The sequence below is a fragment of the Chroicocephalus ridibundus genome, chromosome 2 (assembly GCF_963924245.1).
Source record: "Chroicocephalus ridibundus chromosome 2, bChrRid1.1, whole genome shotgun sequence".
Classification (NCBI taxonomy): Eukaryota; Metazoa; Chordata; class Aves; order Charadriiformes; family Laridae; genus Chroicocephalus; species Chroicocephalus ridibundus.
Window position 1 is genome coordinate 92,948,369 of NC_086285.1, and position 22,165 is coordinate 92,970,533.

Genomic DNA, 22,165 nt, shown 5'->3' on the forward strand with positions numbered 1-22,165 from the left:
GCCATGAAATGGAAAGCGTTTTCAAAAACATACCCCCTCCAAGTTCCAGAGTCTCCGTCTCTGGAGACATTCAAAACCCGCCTGGACGCATTCCTGTGCAACCTGCTCTGGGTGAACCTGCCTTGGCAGGGGCGTTGGACTAGATGATCTCCAGAGGTTCCTTCCAACCCTACCATTCTGTGATTCTGTGATACTGTCCTGCTTTCAATTAAAACATTGCCACAACAGCTATATCTATAAGGTGCCTGGAATTTCACAGTAGAAAACCTATTACTTTGAATACAAAAGTTGGCCAAAATGATTGAATTCCTGAGGCAACAGAAACGATACTGGTGATTTTATTCAGCATGTGTTCAATACCATTTTCCATTCGGAATCCACATTTTTTTAATGCTTTTCTTATACCATTCTAAACATTACCTTCAGCTTTTATGGAGTCCCTTAGAAAGTTTTTTTTTTTTCAATTTGTTTACCAGAAAACTTAAATCTTAATGATTAAATAATAGGACATTTATATACACCAGTGGGTTTTCTCAGATACTGGGCTCTAAGTACATACAATGTCTATTGAGTGAAAATAAAAAAGAAAATTCCAGTCATGCACATCATCTTACAAACCATGTTCCATTTGCCTTGAAAATTTTCACTCTGTTACTGGCATATCATTTTAAAATTAAGCAGGTATTTTATTTTTTTTTTTTAAGGTTGCTTTGTCCATATCCATTCGTTTGTTTCGCCATTTTGAAGAACCGACAGGCCACATGCTCCTGCAGAAGGTACCGGCAGGGTAATAATGGTTCTGCTACCACCGACCACTCCAAGCCCAGGCGTGGATGTGTGTAAAAAAACCACCTAACCTTCAGCTAACTGCACTGGTTTATTTCTGAACAGCACATCACAATATCAGCATAGATAGCACATTGTAACCGGTTGGGTGATTCCACTTAATAATTTTTCAACACTAGGACCTTTCAGCGTTTTAATTCTGGTTTCATTCATGAATTAAAGGTCATATATAGAGCACAAATGAGGTCTAAATTTAGTCACAGCAGACCACAGTTCCACATAAAGACAAATCTTCAAGTTATGTTGACCTGCTAGGAGACAAAGATAAACAGCACAGCAAACATGTACCTGCAATGCACTGCTTCCCTATTAAATATTAACTGTTTCATTTACATTTAAATGAACTGAGCAGCAATGGATAGACTTTCCAGTACTGCTGTTTGGTGCTGCTGTCATGGAAAGAAGCTGAAGACAATGTGGGCTGTATGGGGGCAAATGACGCAATCTCAGCATCCGCTCAAGTGACTTCAATGATGACCATTCTCCAGTCTTGAAATATAATCCTACACAGCATTTTTTTTTTCCTCTCCCTCTGTAAACACATCTGTTCATAAATAACTTAGATGTCTCCTTGACATTCATGGTGTGTAACTGAAGCTGAAGTAGAAAAGGATGGGTGGTGTACAGCACTGAGGAGATGTCACAGTACTTTTGTTCGGCATTTTTGTCAAGTGCAGGTTGCAAACATCAGCCATCAGAGACAGGCGGGGTCACCCACCCATATTTTTCATGGGTCTTCACCAAACTCTTAAATGTTGCTTCAGCCTCCTTTCGACTGAATGACTTTTTTGATTTGCCAGCTTTTCTGCAGATACGGCCCTGCACCAAACAAAAAAAAGAAAACCTTCATTAAACACATGAACACGCAGCTGGAAACCACAGCTTAACTTTTCAACACATCAAGCCAAGAGGCATTCACTTACGGCTACCAGAAAGCGGAGCTCCCAAATTTGGGCAGACAAATACATTATTAGCGATGATTAAAAATGATATGCAGCAAAGGGGGAGAAAAAAAAAAAAAAAAAAAAAAAGACATCTGCCAGGCTATTTCTTCCCAGCGAGCCCCTGCGCTGGCACGCTGCCCTGCATGCAGCAACCAGTGGCTGCCGCTGCTGCTGCCGTGCCGCAGGGCTCGCCTCCCTCTCTGCTGCACGGGGACGCCTGCAAACTAACGGAGGGACCTCCACCGTAAAGCATTTGTCGGGCAGACCCTCATGCCCGCCCTGTGGAGTTGGGGGTGCAGCCCTGGCCCGGCAGGGATGGCGAGGATGCCGCAGAAACAGTGCCTTGGCATGGCAGGGTGCCACTTTCCACCAGCTCCCAGGGACGGTGGGGGGTTGTGGGCATCCCCCTTTCAGCCGTAGGAGAGGAAGGGTCTCCCCAGCTCCCTACAGCCCCCCATGGGTCCCCCGGTGCCAGCAGCTGTGGGTGGAGGAGGAGGCAGGCTGCTGGTACCGGTGCCAAGGGACCAGCTCGGGGCTGGGGAGATGGTTTCAAACCAATTTTGATGCCATGCTTATAATACAGTCCAAGGTGTGAATATCACAGAGTTGGCGACCCTGAAGAACCATCATAAAAGCGGAGTGTTTCTGTGTGATACGTCTCAGAGCTACCCGTATCTCACCCCCCACACCCTGCTGCCAACCCAGAACGTCACTAAAAATTACATCCATCCCACGAAACACACTCCGTTCTTCTTCTTCTCATCTGACCCGTGAGAAACAAATAGCCCTGGCATTTCTCAAAGGCAGGAGCATGTTAAAACCAACTTCTTCCAGCCTACCTAAAAATAATTCTAATTTGTTTATTACCCCTTCATGACAAGTTTGATGTTAAATGACAATATACATGTTTAAATGTACTGCATCTTTATTACTTTGCAATTAGATATTACCTCTAAATGCACAGCAGTATATAATTTCAAATCCTTGTTTGGCAACATAAGGCATTTACTGAGTTATTAATAGCTTACCTTATTTTGCACATAGGTCCACGTCAATTACCAACTAACAGAGACACAAGAAAGAAATGCAGCTGCAGATTTATTCCGCTCTACAGCAATAATACCCTTTAAAGTATTTAGGCCTATTGGATTTGTCACAAAACAGAAGTTTAATAATTTTTATAACTGTTTGATAGACCGCACTGAAAGCCTTTTTTAGAATAACTGGTATTTGACGAGCAGATACCATATTACAGTGTTACAATTATTAAGAATCAAGTTGGTATGTTCTCATTTTTTCCATTCCTTTGCTCAAAATGACGCATCAGGTTTCATCTTTTGCCTCCTGTACTTCACTGTCAACTTGGAATTTTAACCAAAAATTGTCATTCGTAAACATTTGCAACAAATAATGCTGAGAAAATAATTAGGTATATGGAGGGAAAAATAGGAAAAGGGAAAAAAGAAAACAAACTCTGTCCTCGGAGTATCAAAGTTATTTTTACATATTAAAATGAGTAAGATTACTCTGTAGTGTGGACAAATAATTTAATTCTAGAAAGCTGTCACAATATTGCACAGATACGCTTTTGCGTTCAGCGCCGCTCTTATGATAACAAAACTATGGACACATGAGATAAAAAAAAGCTGTTTCCTACTCCTGTTTTAATAAGGCATTTTTCTGTGCAGTGTGACTTCTCTTTCAGAGCCTACCTTAACTAAAGATTAGAACAGCCTCTAATTCCCACCTCCATTTATTCACAGCCAATTTATACCCATTAGGTTTTCACAAAAATAGATATTTTATCTTTCGATGCTTTTCCTCGCCTTTCTCCCTAGTTGCCATTTACAGACTAGCAACGTATTTCCTCTTTAAATACCTTTTGACAGACTAAACAGCAAGACACCTTCCCCATCCCCATCCTAATCTGGCAATTAATATTTCCCAAAGAAGGATGATCTCAATGCTACTTAATTTAACCTTGCTAATAAATTTTCTTAGAAAATGTTCCGGTTTTGTTTTGACAAAGGGAGTAATTAAATAAAACCAGGTAACATATTTTTAAAATCTCATGATTGCCAGTTCTAATATTGCTCTTCTCTCAAGAATTGCTATGCCAGTTGGGCGCTGGAACATAACATATTCTCATCGACTAATTATCTTACATATCCTGCAGGAGTATTTTTGTTGTTACAAAACATGTTTTGTATTTTCTTCCTAAACGGAGCTTTTGTTGGAAGCATGCTTAGAGAAACATAGGAAAAGATAAAGAAAAGTGCAACAGAAGGTGAGATTAGCACAGGAAATGCTGTCCTCAAAATCTCACCAATTAAATACTTTTGAAAGTAAATATAAACCTACTCTACTACTTAATTTCTGGATTAGGTCAATTTGCCATCTCTTGCCTTATACATCTGATTTTTTGTCATTTAAGGCTTTGATACCTTTCTGAATTGTGTGCATAGCGCCTCGCACAGTATGATCCATGTCTTCTCCATCTTCATCAAACTATTAATATTAACCTGTACCTAGAAATAGGATCTTTGCATTGAGATCAGCTATCGCTCATATTCACTGCCAGCTACGTACTGCTTTCAAACAAGGAAAGTAAGAATCCTTTGGTGTTGCAATAACGCAGTGAATATCATCAAATCATCTAAAATGTTACTGGAGCCACGGCAACTGAAATGAGCATCATTCCCCAAGTATGTGTTCCACTCTCATACTTCTTTGTTATTAAGATAATGGATCATTAAATCCACTTCTAAAACGCATTCTGGTGCCATATGCAGGTTGTATGTAAACTGCATCATTGAAGACCAGCCAATTCCACCCGACTGTCGTCCACCTATTTCTGTGTTTATACAGAAACTATGGGTGGCATGGTTAGCACTGTCTCTTATTAACCAATATCCTGCCAGGTGTTTATAATTTGGATAAAATTTAACCTCGTGGACTGAAAGTTTCCCTTTTTGGTGCCTCAAGTGAAGCTGAGGTAAAAAGAAACCAGGGTGGAATTTCAGTCAACACAGTTCAGATGCTTTTGAGTCTATACTGGGCGGTATCTACTGTCTTAATGATTTTTAGCTTTTTGCCGTTCTCACAAAAAAACCTCTTCCCAAGTTTAACTAAAAATGGCGTTATAAAAGAAAGTATCAAAGAAACATTTGAACAGTCACTGTTACCAGCTCCGACTACGGTTTATTTTCAGATTGCTACTTAAACATGCAGTCATTTTAACTCTGGTCAGGAGACTATGCGCTGCTGCATTCTGTAAATGCGATAAATATGATAAATACAGCACACAAATACTGCGCTGGCCATAGCTCAATCGCACACAATTGCATTTTGACTAATTTATAAACCACGCACGTCACTGCTGTCGTGGTAAGGAATATAGATCATTTGTACAGCCAATGTTTCGATGTGTCCAGCACCAAATCAAGAAAAGATATCAAACTGATACCTGAACAAGATCAAAACATTACACGAAAGACTAAAAATCACAGATGAAACCCAATAAAGCCTTTCCTAACAATATTAATGTCGACTTTAGCTCTGAGGAGTCGCACCAGGAGCTTACTGAAATAGTTGCAATCCTTTCAGACGCTCCCAGAGCGCTTTTCATAACGGGATAACTGAAAACCTAATTAAAATAAGGAGCTGGAGAGAACATTTCAGATTTTGCCATCTGCTGCGACTTCATGTACTTATCAAGATATAATTTTAACAAGCTAGAAACATATGAAAGGTGAAAGTAATGCCACAGCATCCAACTGGTTTACCCAGCCATGCTGAAATGCAGGGGCACATGTGCTGCACTCACTTGTGCCCCTACCGCGCTTGTTTGCGTGGCATGGTGAGCAATTGCATGCCACTCATCTACTCTTTGCCCAGACTAATGAGTTTGAACAACCAGCTGATAAGGATCCAGTCTATAACCCTGGTAACTGCTAGGAGAAAGACCTCCGGGAGCACAGCCTGCTGCGGGTAGCCTTCTCAGGACCCTGGCCGTACCAAGGGACCACTCCCTCCCAACATGTTCAGCAAAAGACCTAAGGTTAACCTCACATGTGATTTGGCACCCACGTTTACAGACCACTGTGGGCAGCTCTGGGAGCTTTTCTACTTCTCAGTGGTGCCATAGTTCTCCACGTTCTTCCACAATCATCAATGCATCAGCACGTCCCTTCCCTCGAGAACACTATTGTGACACTGAAGCGCATCCTCAAAAATATTCACCTCAACATCTAATAGCTCTTTAAAGTCCTTCAGTAACGTTATCAGCAATGTGACATATCTCTTCTTCCCCAACAACACCATGTCTCGAAGTGCTCCAAAGACAGACTTAAGTTCTGTGCAGCAATACCAAACATGAAGCCTGAAGCTCTTTAGCCCCGTAATCCCACTACAACCATGTTATCTGCCCACGTCTGGCCTGTGTGTCATGAAAAACAGTCCTGACATTTCTTCTGGTATTTCCAGAATCAGGATGGCCTCAAGGGAATTTCTCTGCAGTGATGAAGGGATTTCTCTCTCTCTTCAAATCAACTACAGTAGCTCCCAGACTAAAACCCAACAGTTTTGGCCTAGCACACAGCATCAGGTGTGCTTCCATGTCATATCACTTTTGGCACTACCTGGAAGGACAGGACTACGCAACGGTGGCCAGCCTTTCACAGGCTCATACAATCACTGAAGTGCTGGCTGGAAGGGACCTATGGAGGTCTCTAAGTCCAACTTAGATACCTGGAGCTGAACTGACAACATAGGTCAGCTGGGGCACTGCATAGCCAGGTCCCAAATCCTTCAAGGTTGTGCTCAGTCCTCTCCTGATACAAGTCCCTGTGTTACCAGGTCCCAATTTTTTTCAGAGATTTATTGTACGCAGTCACTGGCTTTACAGGGACTGAGGTTATTCTAGAAACAGCGTAAGCCCCTCTCCTACAGGTCTCTGAGATGCCACAGCAAACCCTTCAGGCACATCCAGACTTTTTTTTTCTGGAGCGGTTAACAAAAAGTTATATTCATTGCAAACAGTGCACAGCTAATAGCCTGAGAAGCAGGCAAGCCTTCGCGTTGTTAGCACTGGTCTTAACGCAAACTCCTCAGCCCTGCGTTCCTGGATATGCAGGAATAACTTGAGGTTGGTCTTCCAAGGGCAAATCATACCTGCCTTCTGCACATGGGGCTAAAGGTGGCCCATCATTTAAACCAGCATAAGGGGGCATGGGTACAGCTTCATTTTCTCCCTTCATTTCTTAAGAGATCTCTATAGCAGGCTCTTGTGACCCACTTCTCGGTAAATGTCAAGAGACGGAAAACAAGCCAAGGTTTAGAGTGGTACACAAAAGACTGCAGGTAGTCACCATGCCACACACTTGTGTGGTGATCCTTGCAAGGACAGGAAGGAGACGCACAAGGATGTCCCATTTGCCAAGTCTGTTGTCCCAGGCTGCTCCACGGATGATGCAAAACCTGTGGATTTTCTAAGAGCTGGAGCACGCTATGAGTCTCCAGTATGTAACATGTTCTGCTAATGTGCCAGTGACTAATGACTTTGGGCCTCAATTGTTCAAAGCCACATACTATGCAAACATACTCAAATCTTTTCTGATAAGTAGCAGAGGAACACAGTGCTTAAGCCTGAAACGGTCCTATTCTAGAATATTTAAACAAGTTTTCAGAGAAAAATATTTCCACTGGCTTTAGAGAAGCATTCAAAAGTAGAGCAACGCTAAAGGGAGCTACTGTCATGCCCTCAGTGCAATGACTGCAATGTGTCACAACAACATCGCCGGAGTTAGATACACAGCCTCTTCTCCCAATTACATGGTTTATAATTTTTTTCCTTCATGCACTGATGAGGCAAAGTTAATCATGTCTCAAAAACTGCACACAATTTATATTGCACTATATATAATTATTAGCTGTAGCTAAAACAAAGTAGTATAGAAAATGACGCAGACAAATACTGTTAATGTTGCAGCATAAGTAAATTACAAATGGCATGTTTTCCTGCAAAATGTGTAATTTCCAAAGCAGTATTTCCATGCCTTTTTTGTCTCCTTTTTAAGAATAATCCACACAAAGAAATGAAAACTCAGCAAGCTCCAGCTTTAAAGCATCCTATAAATTGCTCCTTCTGGGAGCGCGACTGTTCTTTGTCCAGGAAAAAGAAATCCGAGTTCCAGATGAGTAATTATTAACGCTTACTCGTCTGTGTGCAGCCTGGTGCAAGTAGCTCTTAATCGATACAAACACTTACAGCCCCGATCCCTGTTTGACAGCTACAGAGCACTGCGCTGCTTTTCCTCGCCTTTCCCTACAGAAAGAAACTCCCCTCTTACATTTCATAGGTGGGACAAACTCCGTGTTGGCAAAAGAACAAAAAAATTTTGACAAGACCACATTCTTTGAAGGTGCCTCTCATACCTCCTCCAGGGCCGAAGGTGCCATCTTACAACACGGTGGGCTTCCATCAGAGATGGCCCCTGCCCCCTGCCATCAAATGGGCACCTGCTAGTCCAAATGACAAAGGGTCGTCTTCTCTGTCAGTCTTCTGCAGAGCTCCCTGGACAACCTCCCTGTGGAATCAGGGTACCAGGAGAGTTACTGAGGGCACGTCCAGGTGAAAAGGCTGGGAGCATGACAGCCCTTCTTTGCATCAGCCCACCCGTCCTCCACATCAGGAACCTGAAGTTACCCAAGTTAAAGACAGCCACAGGTGTAAACCCAACCAAGGCAAAGCAAACCATCCTTTAGGACAGGTTGCAAAGAAAAAGGAGCTACAGCCCAGACAACAATGTCTATTTCCTCGTTTCCCAAAGCTGCTAAAATGAAACACCAGGAGTAAAAAGCAGACTATCTCTGGGAATGTTTAATTGAGTTAAGACCCAATTCGGTTAAGATTAGAGTCACAAGCCGATGCACTTTCCCCCTGCTATTTATACAAATGTGTCAATCTCTTCGCTACGATAAGCTTCATACTGATGCACATGGACATCTACTCACAGAGCCCCCACTTCTGACAGCTTTAAGTACATATCCTCAAATGGCCTTTGGAAAGAAGATTATTTGTACTTCACAGGTGGGAAAGAGGAACACAGTGAAGTGGTACGACTTGCCCACGACTGCACCTGAAGTCAGTGGCAAGACCTGGAAGCTAAACTCAGATCACCTTTCCTCAGCCTAAGTAAGTGCTTTAATTGTGAAATGTCCTGTCCTTCCCCCCACCCAATAATTATAGAACACTTCAATACTAGGTATATTTTAATAATCTTGTCACCTTTATAGAAAAATTGATATTTATAGAAATTCATAGAAAAATTGAAAAATTAGTAACATCAATTTCCTCTGCTTTGTGATGCTTTAGGTTTTGTTATGGACACGTATTATGGAAATAAGCGCTACACTTCATACTGCAGCTGGGGGTTTGTTACCATTTGTAACACAAACCTAGAAACAGGAGAAATATCTAGCCATTCCACAGCTCATACAGGCCGGCTATGAGAAGCATGTGAGCTCCAGGCCATTTCATAATGCAGGCTTACTCTTCCTTCCTCAGGTTTATTTTCACTCATCTTTGAATGCAGATTTGGGATTGTGTCTGACTTGTAACTCTATCAAGGAGTCACTGCAGAAGTTCCAGGGCTTTTGGAGAGCCTGTGCAGAAGAGGATTAAATCAATGAGGATCATCGATTTTAACAACGGGCACAGAATCATGAAGCAGATAAAAAGACGTTTTCCAAGGACAGACTCTGCACGTGCACAAGGCAGCACCTATCTGCCACCGGTGGCTGAGGACAGGAAAGCTTGATGTACCACTCCCCAGTTTGACTTTTAACTGGAACGGGGCAAATCAGACTGGTACCCTGATCCTGCTTCAGAAGGGGAACCACCTGAATGTCTTAAGTGTGGTGGACGCTTACCTGTTTCCTGCAGACCAAGGGGGACTGCAAGTTCATTTTCATCAAAGCACACCTATGCTTCTCCCTGGCTTATGCTCTTCCCATTCCCAGCGCAGTGCTGGTTTCACTGGTAACGGCACCATGCCCTTCCCATGCAGCTTGTCCTGCAACTTCCAGGATCGACTCAATTACCGCTGTTTCCAGCCGGAGTTAAAGACCAACACCACCGAGCGCTCAGCACCCTCCAGAAATGACTCTGTGGAGTATGACTCAGACCAGCCCCAAGCCACACACTTTCCAAAAATACCACGATATTCAACAGAAACCCCAGTATTCCACTTACTAGCGAGACAACTGCGCACATTAAATTTAACACATATTTTGAGCCATTCAGTCAGCATAATCACCGCAGCCCCCGAAGTTCTCCCTGTTTAGCCGCGGAGTAATTGCACCTGGCAATCCTTCCAACCTCCCATCTCCCTTCACGCCTAATGTCAGCGTTACCTTTCTTTGACAGTTACAGGAGAAGATAATTGGCAAACTGGAAACTGCATGTGAAGGACTGAATACGTCAAGGAAGAGAAGAGATCTTCACTGACTCTCACCAGCCCAAGGGAACTTAGATGGAAAAAAGAAACGCAGCCAATATTACATTACTTAGCCAACATCCCACTTTGTGAGAGCAGACCCCCACTTGGGGGACACGCCTCGGATGACGCCTGGCAATAAAGCTCCCACGATACAAGGACAAGAATTACTGCGGAGTTACAAACCTTCAATCTGGAAGTCTCCGGTCATGCATGGAAATCCCTGGGCATTGTGTAGATGCTAGGAAATCTGCATATTTTCAAGGCTAGCCTGTGTAAGGAAGAGTAAATCTTCCTCACAATAGAAAGTGGGTTATTTAGGTTACTCCTCCAGGAGGGCACGACACCCCTTGGGACTAGGCTTTCTGCATTTGAAAAAATACAATTCTTCAACAAAGTATCTGACAAAAGACCCAAATGCTACACAGTTCTCTCTATCTATCTGAATACTTTCAGTGAAGTAAATGGGGGCTTCTTTTACAATTCAGCATCTTGCTCTTTTGAGAAAATCCAATTTTCTTACGATCCAAAGCAGCAATTCTTTTAAATTTTTACGAGATCAGCCAAGGGTTGCCAGGAAGAATTAATTCTACCTACCATAAAAGCATGTTTTAAAATAAGCAGTTTGTTTCAATTTAGTGATTTAACTTATTTGATGACTATTTTAACACGAAGGACAATACCTGAAAATATTTTAAAATTTTCCTTTTTATGCTTTGAAGGGGTAAAATGGAGATTATGTTCCCCCTGCTTTTTAAAAGAATTAAAACAGCCTCCTACTTCAATGACTTGGAATCCCTGTGTCTTCATTCCTCTCAGTAGAATATATTTGCATAATAATAGTGGATAGTCAGAACAGCAATATATCAGAGTACACAGGAACAATGTTTTTTCCAGCCCATTCATCAGTCCCAGCATCTCGACATAGCAAATATATATGCTCCCACTTAAACTTCAGCTTGAAAATCTGAATTGCAATAAAAGAGAAACCTTAGAAGGCCAATATGTCTGATTTTCCTCTGTAGCTATACAATATTCTTTGTTACCTCTTTGGCCCAGCATTTATACCTTTTCCTGGGGAACAAGCCCCATAATACGTTCTTTGTCTCCTCTGCAATCTTTGTATACGAGTCGATGTGTTTTTCAATCATGGGCCTAAAGCAACATTTCTTCCCTTGATGATAACTGGCATCATTTGCTTAAGCAACTCATCAAAACCAAAACGCAAGCCGGTTTTATTTTTTAAGGCCCTAATACAATACAATGGCTCCAAATAATTGGGAGACCGCTGTCTTCTCTCTGTATTTCTGCAGCCTTTGAGATTAGCTGATTTATTCATGGCTACAGCCCTCAAACCCAGCATCTGGAGTATGAAAATCCATAGATTTGCAATTAATTTCTGCTATACATATTTGAAAGACCTGGAGTCTGCTGACCTCCTGGACACCACGTAAGTCCCATCTGCTATCTGCTCACTCATACTTTTGTTTGAAAGGATGAAGAGGGAGTAATTTAGACTATGATTAACTGCTACCTTCTGTATCTGTTTTTCATAAAATAAGCCTGTTTCTCCTGTTGCAATCTGGTAGAAGTCAGCTGGGATACTTGTATTTCTAAAATGGAAAAATAAAGCAGTCCAATGGTCATAAAAGGCACATACCTCTTGAAGCAAAGTAACGGGATTCCACTGAGGTATTTCTAACATTACAATGTGAGGAATGAAAGTACTATATACCAACAAATTTTATTTGAATTCAGGAAATTTTTGTATAGAGAATGAAATCTTAATTACAAATCACATTTTGGTTTTGACTTAAACGGTTATGCATAAGCCTACCACAGCAAGAGTTCTTGTAACTAGGGTTTCCCCGTTCCTATTTTAGTATGTCCTGACAAAAATTTTAATGCTCCTTCTATTCACTGGAAGAGTAAGGGAGTATTTTCCTCAAAACGAAGAACTTGTTCCAAGACACAATCTGCAGAGTCGCCAGTTACATGAGAGCTGCCTTGGGCTGGCAGTCCTGTTTCCAGCCTCCGCAGAGCGAACAAGGGACTCTTAGAAAGGAGGCCAAGGCTGCTACTGGTCACCACTACTCCAAGCTTAAGTCCAAAGTCCTCAAGGCATCAGGTGCACCTGTGCTAGTCATTGTCAGGAAAAAAACTAAAAGTTCCTGATGCATTCTTTGGACACTGGCATACATAGCTTTGTCCTCTCTTAAACTTCCACCAAACTGGCATCAAATCATTAGTCTCCAGTGAGAAACAATCTGTCTATTAGAGGACACAAAATCCTCTTCCACTTTTGGACAAAGTCCGCTCCTTTTCGTTTGGGATCATGTCATCTGCCATGTTTTCAAATGAGCGAGACAACAATTCCTCCCTGAAACACGGGTGCTGGCCTCAGCCCTGTGCATTATTCAAGGAAAGCCATGACGAACCTCCCGCTGTTTCATCACTGTCCTACAACCGGCACTATTCCCCCTTCCTTCCTCCAGTTATTAATATTATCATGACGATAGCATTGTTATCAGGAAGCAGAGAGCAAGAGACACATTTTTTGGTGGACAAGTTGACCATGAGGCAGCAATGTGCCCTTGTGGCCAAGAAGGCCAATGGTCTCCTGGGGTCATAAAAGAGTGGTCATCCTCCCCCTCTACTCTGCCTTGGTGAGGCCACATCTGGAGTACTGTGTCCAGTTCTGGGCTCCCCAGTTCAAGAAAAACAAGAAACTATTGGGGAGAGTCCAGCAGACGGCTACGAAGATGACCAAGGGACTGGAGCATCTCTCTTATGAGGAAAGGCTGAGAGACCCGGGTCTGTTCAGCCTGGAGAAGAGAAGACTGAGAGGGGATCTCATCAATGCTTATCCATATCTAAAAGGTGGGCGTCAAAACGATGGGGCCAGACTCTTTTCAGTGGTACCCAGTAACATGACAAGGGGCAACAGGCACAAACTGGAACACAGGAAATTCCATCTCAACATGAGGAAAAACTTCTTTACTTTGAGGGTGGCAGAGCACTGGAACAGGCTGCCCAGAGAGGTGGTGGAGTCTCCTTCTCTGGAGATACTCAAAACTCGCCTGGACTTGCTCCTGTGCAACCTGCTCTAGGAGAACCTGCCTTGGCAGGGTGTTGGACTAGATGATCTCTGAAGGTCCCTTCCAACCCCTACCATTCTGTGATTCTGTGATTTTTAAATCTCTCTCTTAAATTACCAACAAACTGTTTTAAAGGTTGCTGCTAAGAAGGCATAACATTCAACGGGCCACTTCCACAGCTTGGATAGACAGACAGACACAGGAGGCTCTGCCTAGACAGGCATGTCGAACAGTTGCCTCCAGGACAACAAACAATGGGTATTTAAATTATTTTTGTTAGCGTCACCCCACCTCCTTGGCTGACACTCCAGCTCCACGGCGGCTCACGGCTACTGTTTCACTGGCTCGGCGGGGCCAAGCTTTCACCCATGATGATGGGAGCCAGTGAGCAGCTGACTCTGCAGGAAGCAAGTACAAAGTCATCCCCTTAAAACCAAGGCTACAGTTGAGTTAAGGACAACACCAAGTTTTTTAAAATAAGATTCTGGATCCCAGACAGATAAACAGTCTTAGGCCTTTGATGTACTGAGAATTCCCCTCAAGATACTGACTAGAGCTGTGTGAATAATTGATTTTCTCAGCTGAATAGCTGAAGCAACCAACCAAACAAACCCCAACTTGTTTGTTAATTAACTTTTTTTTTCCCCCCCTTGAAAACTGGGAAAAAAAAAAAAAGAAAAAAGAAAAAGCATAGTTTGGGACTGTTGAATTGTTTCATTCAAACAGAAATTGTCCCTCTTCCATTTTACACATTTTTTTTCCCAGGCAAAAAATATCTAAAAACACAATACTAGATTTGTGATAGGAAGCAAGAGTATGCATTCCATAAGGCAGGACATCTCTCAAGCAAGGTCACCTGGGGTGTACGGTTCCTGCTTGGTAAATATGGAGAAACAGCCATGCTGCTTTAAAATCCAGCCCCTGGGAGACATGCTCAGGTTTGGGAACCTGGACCCAGGTTTCCCTGCATACAAGGGAAATGCTGAAAAGTAACAGAAAAGTGCTACCTCTTAATTTCTGTGTTGCACACTTATGTCTCCTTACAGACATAACTCTCGAGTGAAATGTTTCACCTGTGAGATGTCAGAATGACTTCCCTCAATTTTTCTGTTACTCTGCTAAAAGGTCTGTGAAATTCATTAAAAAAAAATAAAAATCTGAATTTGTCAAGAATCTTGAGTGCCTGAAAACATATTTTCAGTGTTAGTTTTGTCTGCTTTTTGATCACTTCGTCAAAAAATAAGAAGGTGATGTATGTTCATAGGCTATTAGCTCTGACAAAACAGCAGACTGAGAAGCCCTGTGTTTCTCTCCGAAGAACGGGCACAGAACGGCAGCGTTACCATTAGCTCAGCAAGACGGGACTGACAAGAAACGCTGAATGAAATCAGCCACCTCGGGTTTATCACGCAGATTGCCAAAAGGAGGAACGTAGGCTGGCGGGAAGTGCAGTCCTGCCTACTCACACCGGCGCCCGCGCCGGCGAGCCGCGCTGTCGGGTGCGTCACAGGCTGGAGCATTCACAAGGATCTCACGCTAAATGATGGTGCTGCGAAACAGGAGACATTTCTCTGGAAGGTCCCATCTCTTACTCGGCCTCATGGCTGCCGCTATTTGCTCCTGCAGGGTCGTTCTGAGGCGGTGGAGGGCGGACCTCGTCCTTCCAGCCTGCCTGAGTGATGGCAAGCGTGCTAAACACACACAAGGTGCAGGCTGTTTACGGAAATTACACAATTAACCTGGTGCAAGCCACTGCTAATTGTCCAGGACGGCTCCTTGCAGGCACGGAGACTGCCCGCAGCATGGCAGGAGTTAGCCAAAACCACCCCCACACCGCCAGGAAATGCAGCGGCCTCGGCTCCCAATGCTTCGGCGGCTCTACTTCCATATGTAAAAAAAAAAAAACCAAAACCAAACACAAAAACACTATGGTCAAAAGTAGATTGCCTGTAAAACGAAAAACCAAAAGGGGGATGGACGTGGCGTTTTGAGTCCTATTATGCAATGGAGTGGAGGTTACATAAGGAGGGGAGAGCGATGACAGAAACGTGGCTCCCGTGACACGGCGCCCGGCTACGATGACCGGCTGGCAACCCATCGCCCGGCTGCACCTCTGCAACCCAGGCATTAAATTTATTGTCAGTATTACCTATTAACCTCCCCACTTGGAATGAACGATCCGAGAGGTTGAAACAGGCAGGTTACACCTACTTAACTACTAAGTTACTCGCAGCAATTTATTTCTGCCTTTTTTTTTTTTTATCCCACACTCATTCTCTTTTTTTTTTTTTTAATAATGAACTTCGTAAACTTCTGGAAGAATGTTCTTGAAACTCTTGCAGTTTAAATGTGTTTATCAATAATGCACACCTAAACAACCTTCTGTTATCAGAAATCACCACTACTTTCTGGAAATCTCTTAAGTGGTTTAGGGAAGGAAATTATCAGATTATATAGCTTAATATTTAACTAATAAAACAATTTAGTGCTTTTCTTCACTGAGTCATTTTATGATCCCAGTAAATCTTAATTTCACCTTTTTACATTCAACATTCAATACTGCAGAAAGATGCTGAATTGTTAAAAAAAATTAGATAATTTAGCATTGTCCTTCTAAATCCTTATTTAAAATAATGAGAACTACGATCTCTATAAAAAGAGCTGGGTTAACAAACAGCGAGACGTGGGAAGAGTAGCTACAGAACTTCAACATAGCCCAGGCTAAATGTAAATTAAGGCTCTATTTTTTTCTGGTAGATGTTTTTTATATCCCAAGGTGACCTGGGAAACTTGACCTCTTCAAATCAAGTGCAGAGAAAAACACTATCTGATTAAAAAATGGAGCAGTAGGCCCAAATCAAACAGAGAAAAAGCCACTTACAAAACAGTCCATTAAACAATCAAAATTAATTTTCAGTCTTAAGAGAAACCGAGCCTTTACTTCTTCTCAAGCAAGCAGTTCCACAGAGGCAAACAGGACTAACCTCATTTTTAAGCAAATGAAAAATAAGTTATTATTTACTCTTTCCCCCCTCCTTGCCAAGATGTGAATTTAAGAAGTTACTCAGCATCATTTACTGACAGACGTGGAGCTGTGCATGTCCCCTGGGTTCAAGGGCATTCACGAAGTGAACAGGAAAATCACCCTGTCACAGCCATGTGTATATTGCCCACTATGATAACGAAGGACTGGCTACGAGTTTCACCAACAGTATTTACTCAGTTATTAAAAATGGCTTACGAAATACTTCTCTTCTAAGGATATTCTGCAGGAAAGAAAGAAAAAAAAAGCATAAAACCACATTGATACAGCCCAGACAAGATCCTCTGCCGGGGGAACCAGGCACCTCCTCTAGAGAGGAGAGCTGGCAGGAACCACCTAGCTGCTGCAAAACTGCAGTACGTACCCAAAATTACGTGTTCCTTTCAGGTGGGGACATTTTTAAACCGGTCCAACTTTGGCGGCAGGTCAGGCACAGCTCCAGGTGTGACCCCGTGACACACCTCTGCCCTGTGGGCCAAGCCGCAAACCCGGGGTCACCTCTTCTCCCGCTGAGGGATGCTACACAGGACGGTGCCAGACAAAGACCTGGGGGCAGCAGCTCCACTGTCGCACCCTACGCCAGCGGCAGCACTTCACGCAGGAGACCAGCAAGTATGGCCGACAAGTGAAGGTGAAGGGCAGGAGGCAGAGGGCTTGAATCCCAAACCCCACTGGAGCCTGAAGAGGCCCTTTGGCTTTGGGGCACGGGAGGTGCCCCTAAGGGGCAATGGGCACGATGTCCGGGTGCCACACGCAGCAGAGCCGTGCACAGAGACAAAAGACACGCAGGAGGACACGATGGATGCACGTGCTCCTTGCCCCTCCAAGCTTCCCCGCACCTCCGTTGCACCTGCCCAAGAAGAAACCCCAGAGCAGAACATGTGTGTCCCTGCCTCCTTCCCACCAGCGACGCCAGGTCCCCGGGGGACACCTGTCACCTCGGCCTGGCCAAGGTCGGCCACAGGCGGGGCCTGACCCGCTGCCCTTCGGGGTTCCCATCCAAACACACCCACCCCCCCGGCCACACGCACGCAGGCAGGCAGAGCGAGAGACCACGGACCCCCTACCTGCCCCTTGACCAGGCTGGCCGCAAACTGCCTCATGACGGCCTCCACGGTGTAGGCGCTGGACCATCCGCGGGGGGTGAGCAGCTCCATGCAGATGGCTCCGCCGTCGAGGACGTAGCCGTTCTCCAGGCGGGGGCTGAGCACCCTCATGAAGGGCGGCGAGAAGGGGAAGTTGTCGGGGAAGGTGAGGTTGAGCAGGATGTACTCCGTGTTGGTCTCCTTCATGTCCTGCCACAGCACCGAGTCCTTGTCCACCTGGTGCAGCTTCACGTTCCAGTCGAAGAGGCTCTCGTCCACCAGCTCCACCGAGATGAAGCGGTCGCTGAGCCGGGCGATGTCCTGCAGCTCCTTCATCAGCCGCCGGGTCCGCACCTGCGTGCAGTGTTGCTGCCGGCCGGCGGGCGCCAGCGGACCCGACCCCGACGGCAGCGGCACCAGCGGCGCCGGACCCGACCCGCAGCCGGAGCCGGGACCGGGACCGGCACCGGGCCGCTGCGCCGCCTCCTTACCGGCGCCGGGCTCCTTGGCCGCCTCCCGCGGCTTCTCCCTGCCGCCTCCCGAGCGCGGCTGCGGGGGCTGCTTGGCGAGCTCCGGCGCCTTCTTGTTCTTGTGGCCCCCGGGGCTGCTCTCGCTGCTGCTGCTGCTGCAGCCGCCGCCGCCGCCCCCGGGGGGGCCCTGCGGCTGCGGCTTGTTGCTGCTGTTCTTCTGGTTGCCCCTGCCCCTGAGCGAGGAGCCCTGCTGGCTGCTGCTGCTGCGGTGGTGGTGGTGGTGGTGCTTGGGGTCCTCCGTGTCCCGGTTGTGCAGCCGGATCAGCCCGATTTTCCGCAGCAGAGTGGCCATGTTGTGCGCGGCTCTGCTGCTCTCCCTCTCGCCTTTATGGGTTGGTGGAGGTTTGGTTTTTATTTTTATATTATTATTATTAATTTAAAGCCCTGCGCGGCGGATTTGCTGTTCGGGGGTTGGAGGGGAGGCGGGGGGGGGGGGACGGACGGCCCTGGGCCGTCGGCGAGGCCCCTCTGCCGCCGGTGCGGGCGGCGGGAAGAGAAAGGCGGCGGCGGCGGGGGCGCCGCGGGGAGGATGTGCGGCCGCCGGCCGCCCGCTCAAACGCCTCCCCTCGCTAGGGCTGCTGCGGGCAGCATTGCAGCACGGGGGCTGCTCCCGCCGACATCACGGCCCCGCTGCCGTGGCCATGATCCCCTGAAAAGGCGGGGGGGGGGGGAATTAAAAAATAATTAAAAAAAAAAAAAAGGAAGAAAAAAAAAAACAACCCCACGACCTAAAAACACCCGCAAGGGAGAGCCCCCCCCTTTGCCCCGTCCTTCTCTCCCCAGCACGCAGAGCGGGCAAAATCGGCTGCGCTGCAGATGGCTTCCCCCCCAGGCACCTTGGGCTCGCAGCCGCGGCCGAGCCAATCCCCGGCGGCTCCCCGGCGGGCCGGTCCCCACGCCGCGCCGGGCGCCTCCCCCCGGGGAGGCGGGGGGGGGTGGGTGGGTGTGTGTCGGGGGGGCGGCGGGGGGGGGGAGAGAGAGAGGCCGGCAGCGGCAGCCCCTGCCCCCGCGCTCTCCCGCAGCGGCGGCGAAGCGCTCCGGCCCTTTGTTCGGCTGCGGCGGGGAGAGAGGGGCCGCCCGTGGCAGCCCTTGCCGCAGCCCCCGCCGCTCCGCGCTGCCTACGCGCCCGGCAGCACCGCGGCGGCGGCGGCGGTGGTGGTGGTGGTGGTGGTGGGGGTCCCGTCCCGCAGCGCCGCCGCCCGGCCGGCTCCGCGCTCCGCTCCGCCCCGCTCCGCGCTGCGGCAGCGCGGGGGCGGTGAGCGGCAGCGGGGAGGGGCGGGCGGGCGGCCGGGCCTCCTCGTGGGGGCCGGTGGCCACCAGCCCGGGAAAGAGCCGCGGGTGCGTGGGCCGGGATTGCGCGCGGACACGCGTGTGTTGCGTGCGTGTGTCATGGCTCGCGCGGGTGGCAAAGGATGCGCCGTCATACTTAGAGTTTAGTGCACGTGTGTATAGAACGTATAGAATGCAGGTACGTGGAAACTGTATGGTCATGTGTAAGGGCATAATTGCGTTTAAATGCATCTGTGTATAGGTATTTACTGTGAATACATCTGCCCACCTAGACACATACAAAGCATACACTTGTAAAAACTGATCACAGAATCACAGAATGGTTCGGGTTGGAAGGGACCTTAAAGATCATCTAGTTCCAACCCCCTGCCACGGGCAGGGACACCTCCCACTAGACCAGGCTGCTCAAAGCCCCATCCAGCCTGGCCTTGAACACTTCCAGGGATGGGGCAGCCACAGCTTCCCTGGGCAACCTGTTCCAGTGCCTCACCCCCCTCACAGTAAAGATAACGTAAGATAAAGATATGATATGCAAACATGGTTGAAAAATAGATATGAATACATACATGTGCATATATTTGTATATGTGTGTGCATTTTTGTATTTTTTTGTGTTGCAAATTAGGTGACAGTCTTTGTTTCTGCAGCACAGCAGATACACCTGTCCTGTCCCTGCTCCCCTCCAGACCCGGTAGGTCCGTCCTCCTGGGACCCTATGTAGCACAGGAAGGAAAAGCAGATTCCCAAAGTCTCTGTCCTCACAGCCCTCTCTACCTTCAGAGACGGGAAAAGAAAACAAATGCCATAAATGCTTTGAACTGGGGAGTAGTGAAGGCAAGACCCAAAGCGTGATCATATCTGTTGTGCAAAGGACATAAAGCAATGGGTGGCGTGTGCATGTGGTATAAAACCTTCCCCAGGCAAACAGACCCCCTTCTCCAGAAGTGGCCTAAACCACTGTCTTATGTGGTTTTGAAGAGTGGCCTGCGCTGGAAAAGGACTTCTGTGCTTCTGTAAAGAGCTCCAAGGAAAACCACTTGGGTTCCTTGAAAGTTATCTGTAGGGCACATTATATTTTCATCAAAAACTGGGTAACTGAGTCACTTCTAAAAAAATGCTGGGCTCAGTTCACTTTTGAGCTTTTTTCCCCTTTCTTCTTCCTGTTACTTAAACCACTTAGTTTTACCAACCGGCCCACATTCAGCAGGTGACCATGCACCAGTGGCCATTATGTCAAACTAGATAGCATGAAACATAGTCTCTTTGACAGGCTTTACAAATGGACCCAAATCAGCCTGATTTACCACGAATTAAAAAGGTTGCTGTTTTTAAAATCAAGATCCTAGAAGCAGATTGATATTTGTTTTTCAAACATGACATTATTGAAGGCTCAAAATCGTCTTAGTAAAATTGTTGAGAAACCTTCTTACTACAAGGTGGTTCATAATTTAGCCTATTTTCTCAGTTTGTGCAATGCACTCAAAGCACAGAAGTAAGTATTTATTTATTTTAAAATCTCACCTAATAACGTAGCAAGAAAATTCACTGTACGGAATCCGAATTTGAGGAGATCACAACAATTGTAAACTGAATTATGGGCCACATGGCACAAAGGAGGAGGAAGAGGAGGCACAGCATGGCTCCGTGGCCCAGGCAGGGCCACATTGCTGCCGGCAGCACCATGATACTGTGGGACTGGTGGGATGGCAGCTCTGCTCTTCAGCTGCTTCAGGGGAGGATGGGGGAGTTGGAGGTGGAGGCCCTTCCTCTTGCTCCCAGAAGACCCTGTAGAGAAAGGTTAGGAGATACTAGTGGAGCTGACCCGCGTGTGATATCTGGTGCATCTCTCATTAGCCTGCTTTGTACGTAAAGAAGGTGAAGAGCTGCGAGCTAACTGTAAATGATGGCCCGGGAAACACAGATGCCACAACACCGTCCTTGTTTGATCCTACCCTCCATGCTATTGACCTGCCCAGCCCAAAAGCCCATCAGTGTGACAACACTTGGGGTTGCTTTGGTCCTTCCCTGCGTGCAGATACCCAGGGGTCTGCTGCAGGAGGTCTTTGCTAAATTTCCTACCCTGAGAAGATCTGCGTGTGAAAGACTGTTGACAGAGTGTTTCCCAGGAGCTCAGAAGTCCTGGGGAACGTGAGGTGGGTGGCCTGAAGTGGCTGGGAATGTTCTGTCCATCTCATGTTCCTTTTCTACCTTCCTTTTCTCTACAGCCCACCCTGACTGAGCGAATGAGGAAGCTCCAGATTATAGGATATTGGAAAGTGTGTGCAAGCCTTCCCCTTGTAACCTTCTGGAGTGCCAGACACGCTGCTTCCCCTGTGCTGTTGATGCACCATCCGTGGCGCTGGGAAATTTCTGGAGTGCAGACATTTCCTGGTGCCTGATGCCTCCAGGTAACAAGAAATTTGTGCAAAAAGACTCGAGCAGGACTTGCAGGGGGAAAAGCTAAGGCACAGAAGGAAATTTCTGTCCCTCTTGTTAGCAGCTGGAGCTGGGCATAGAGAAAAGTGATGGGACAGGTCGGGAGGTTGCTCCTGCTCTGGTGCAAAAGCCTCAAGTGACAGAAACTTCACCCACAGCTTCAGTCCCAGCGGGCGGTCATGCAGAACAAGCCCTGGTTGAATATCTAGTGCAAGACGGGATGGTGGGGCACCTATGCTGAACTGAACCAGGATGCCAATTAGCAACTCGAGCCTTCGTGTTGTCTACATTAATGTTTTAAACTGAAAGATCTCTGCATGGTGCTCCTGTGACACTTGGCAGCAGCAGCCGCTATCATAAATCTAACATGGTCAAAGTTACTTGCTTGTCTCATAT

General features: G+C 46.4%; 1 protein-coding gene across 1 annotated transcript; it reads right to left on the reverse strand.

The window, feature by feature from the left end:
* Nucleotides 1–322: 322 nt before the first annotated feature.
* Nucleotides 323–18,716, reverse strand: UBE2QL1 (ubiquitin conjugating enzyme E2 Q family like 1). Its single transcript, XM_063326210.1, has 2 exons — nucleotides 17,497–18,716; nucleotides 323–1,665 (listed from the first exon to the last, which is right to left on the reverse strand). The coding sequence occupies exons 1-2, from the start codon at nucleotides 18,334–18,336 to the stop codon at nucleotides 1,534–1,536; spliced, it is 972 nt and encodes a 323-aa protein (XP_063182280.1). The 5' UTR covers nucleotides 18,337–18,716; the 3' UTR covers nucleotides 323–1,533.
* Nucleotides 18,717–22,165: the final 3,449 nt, after the last annotated feature.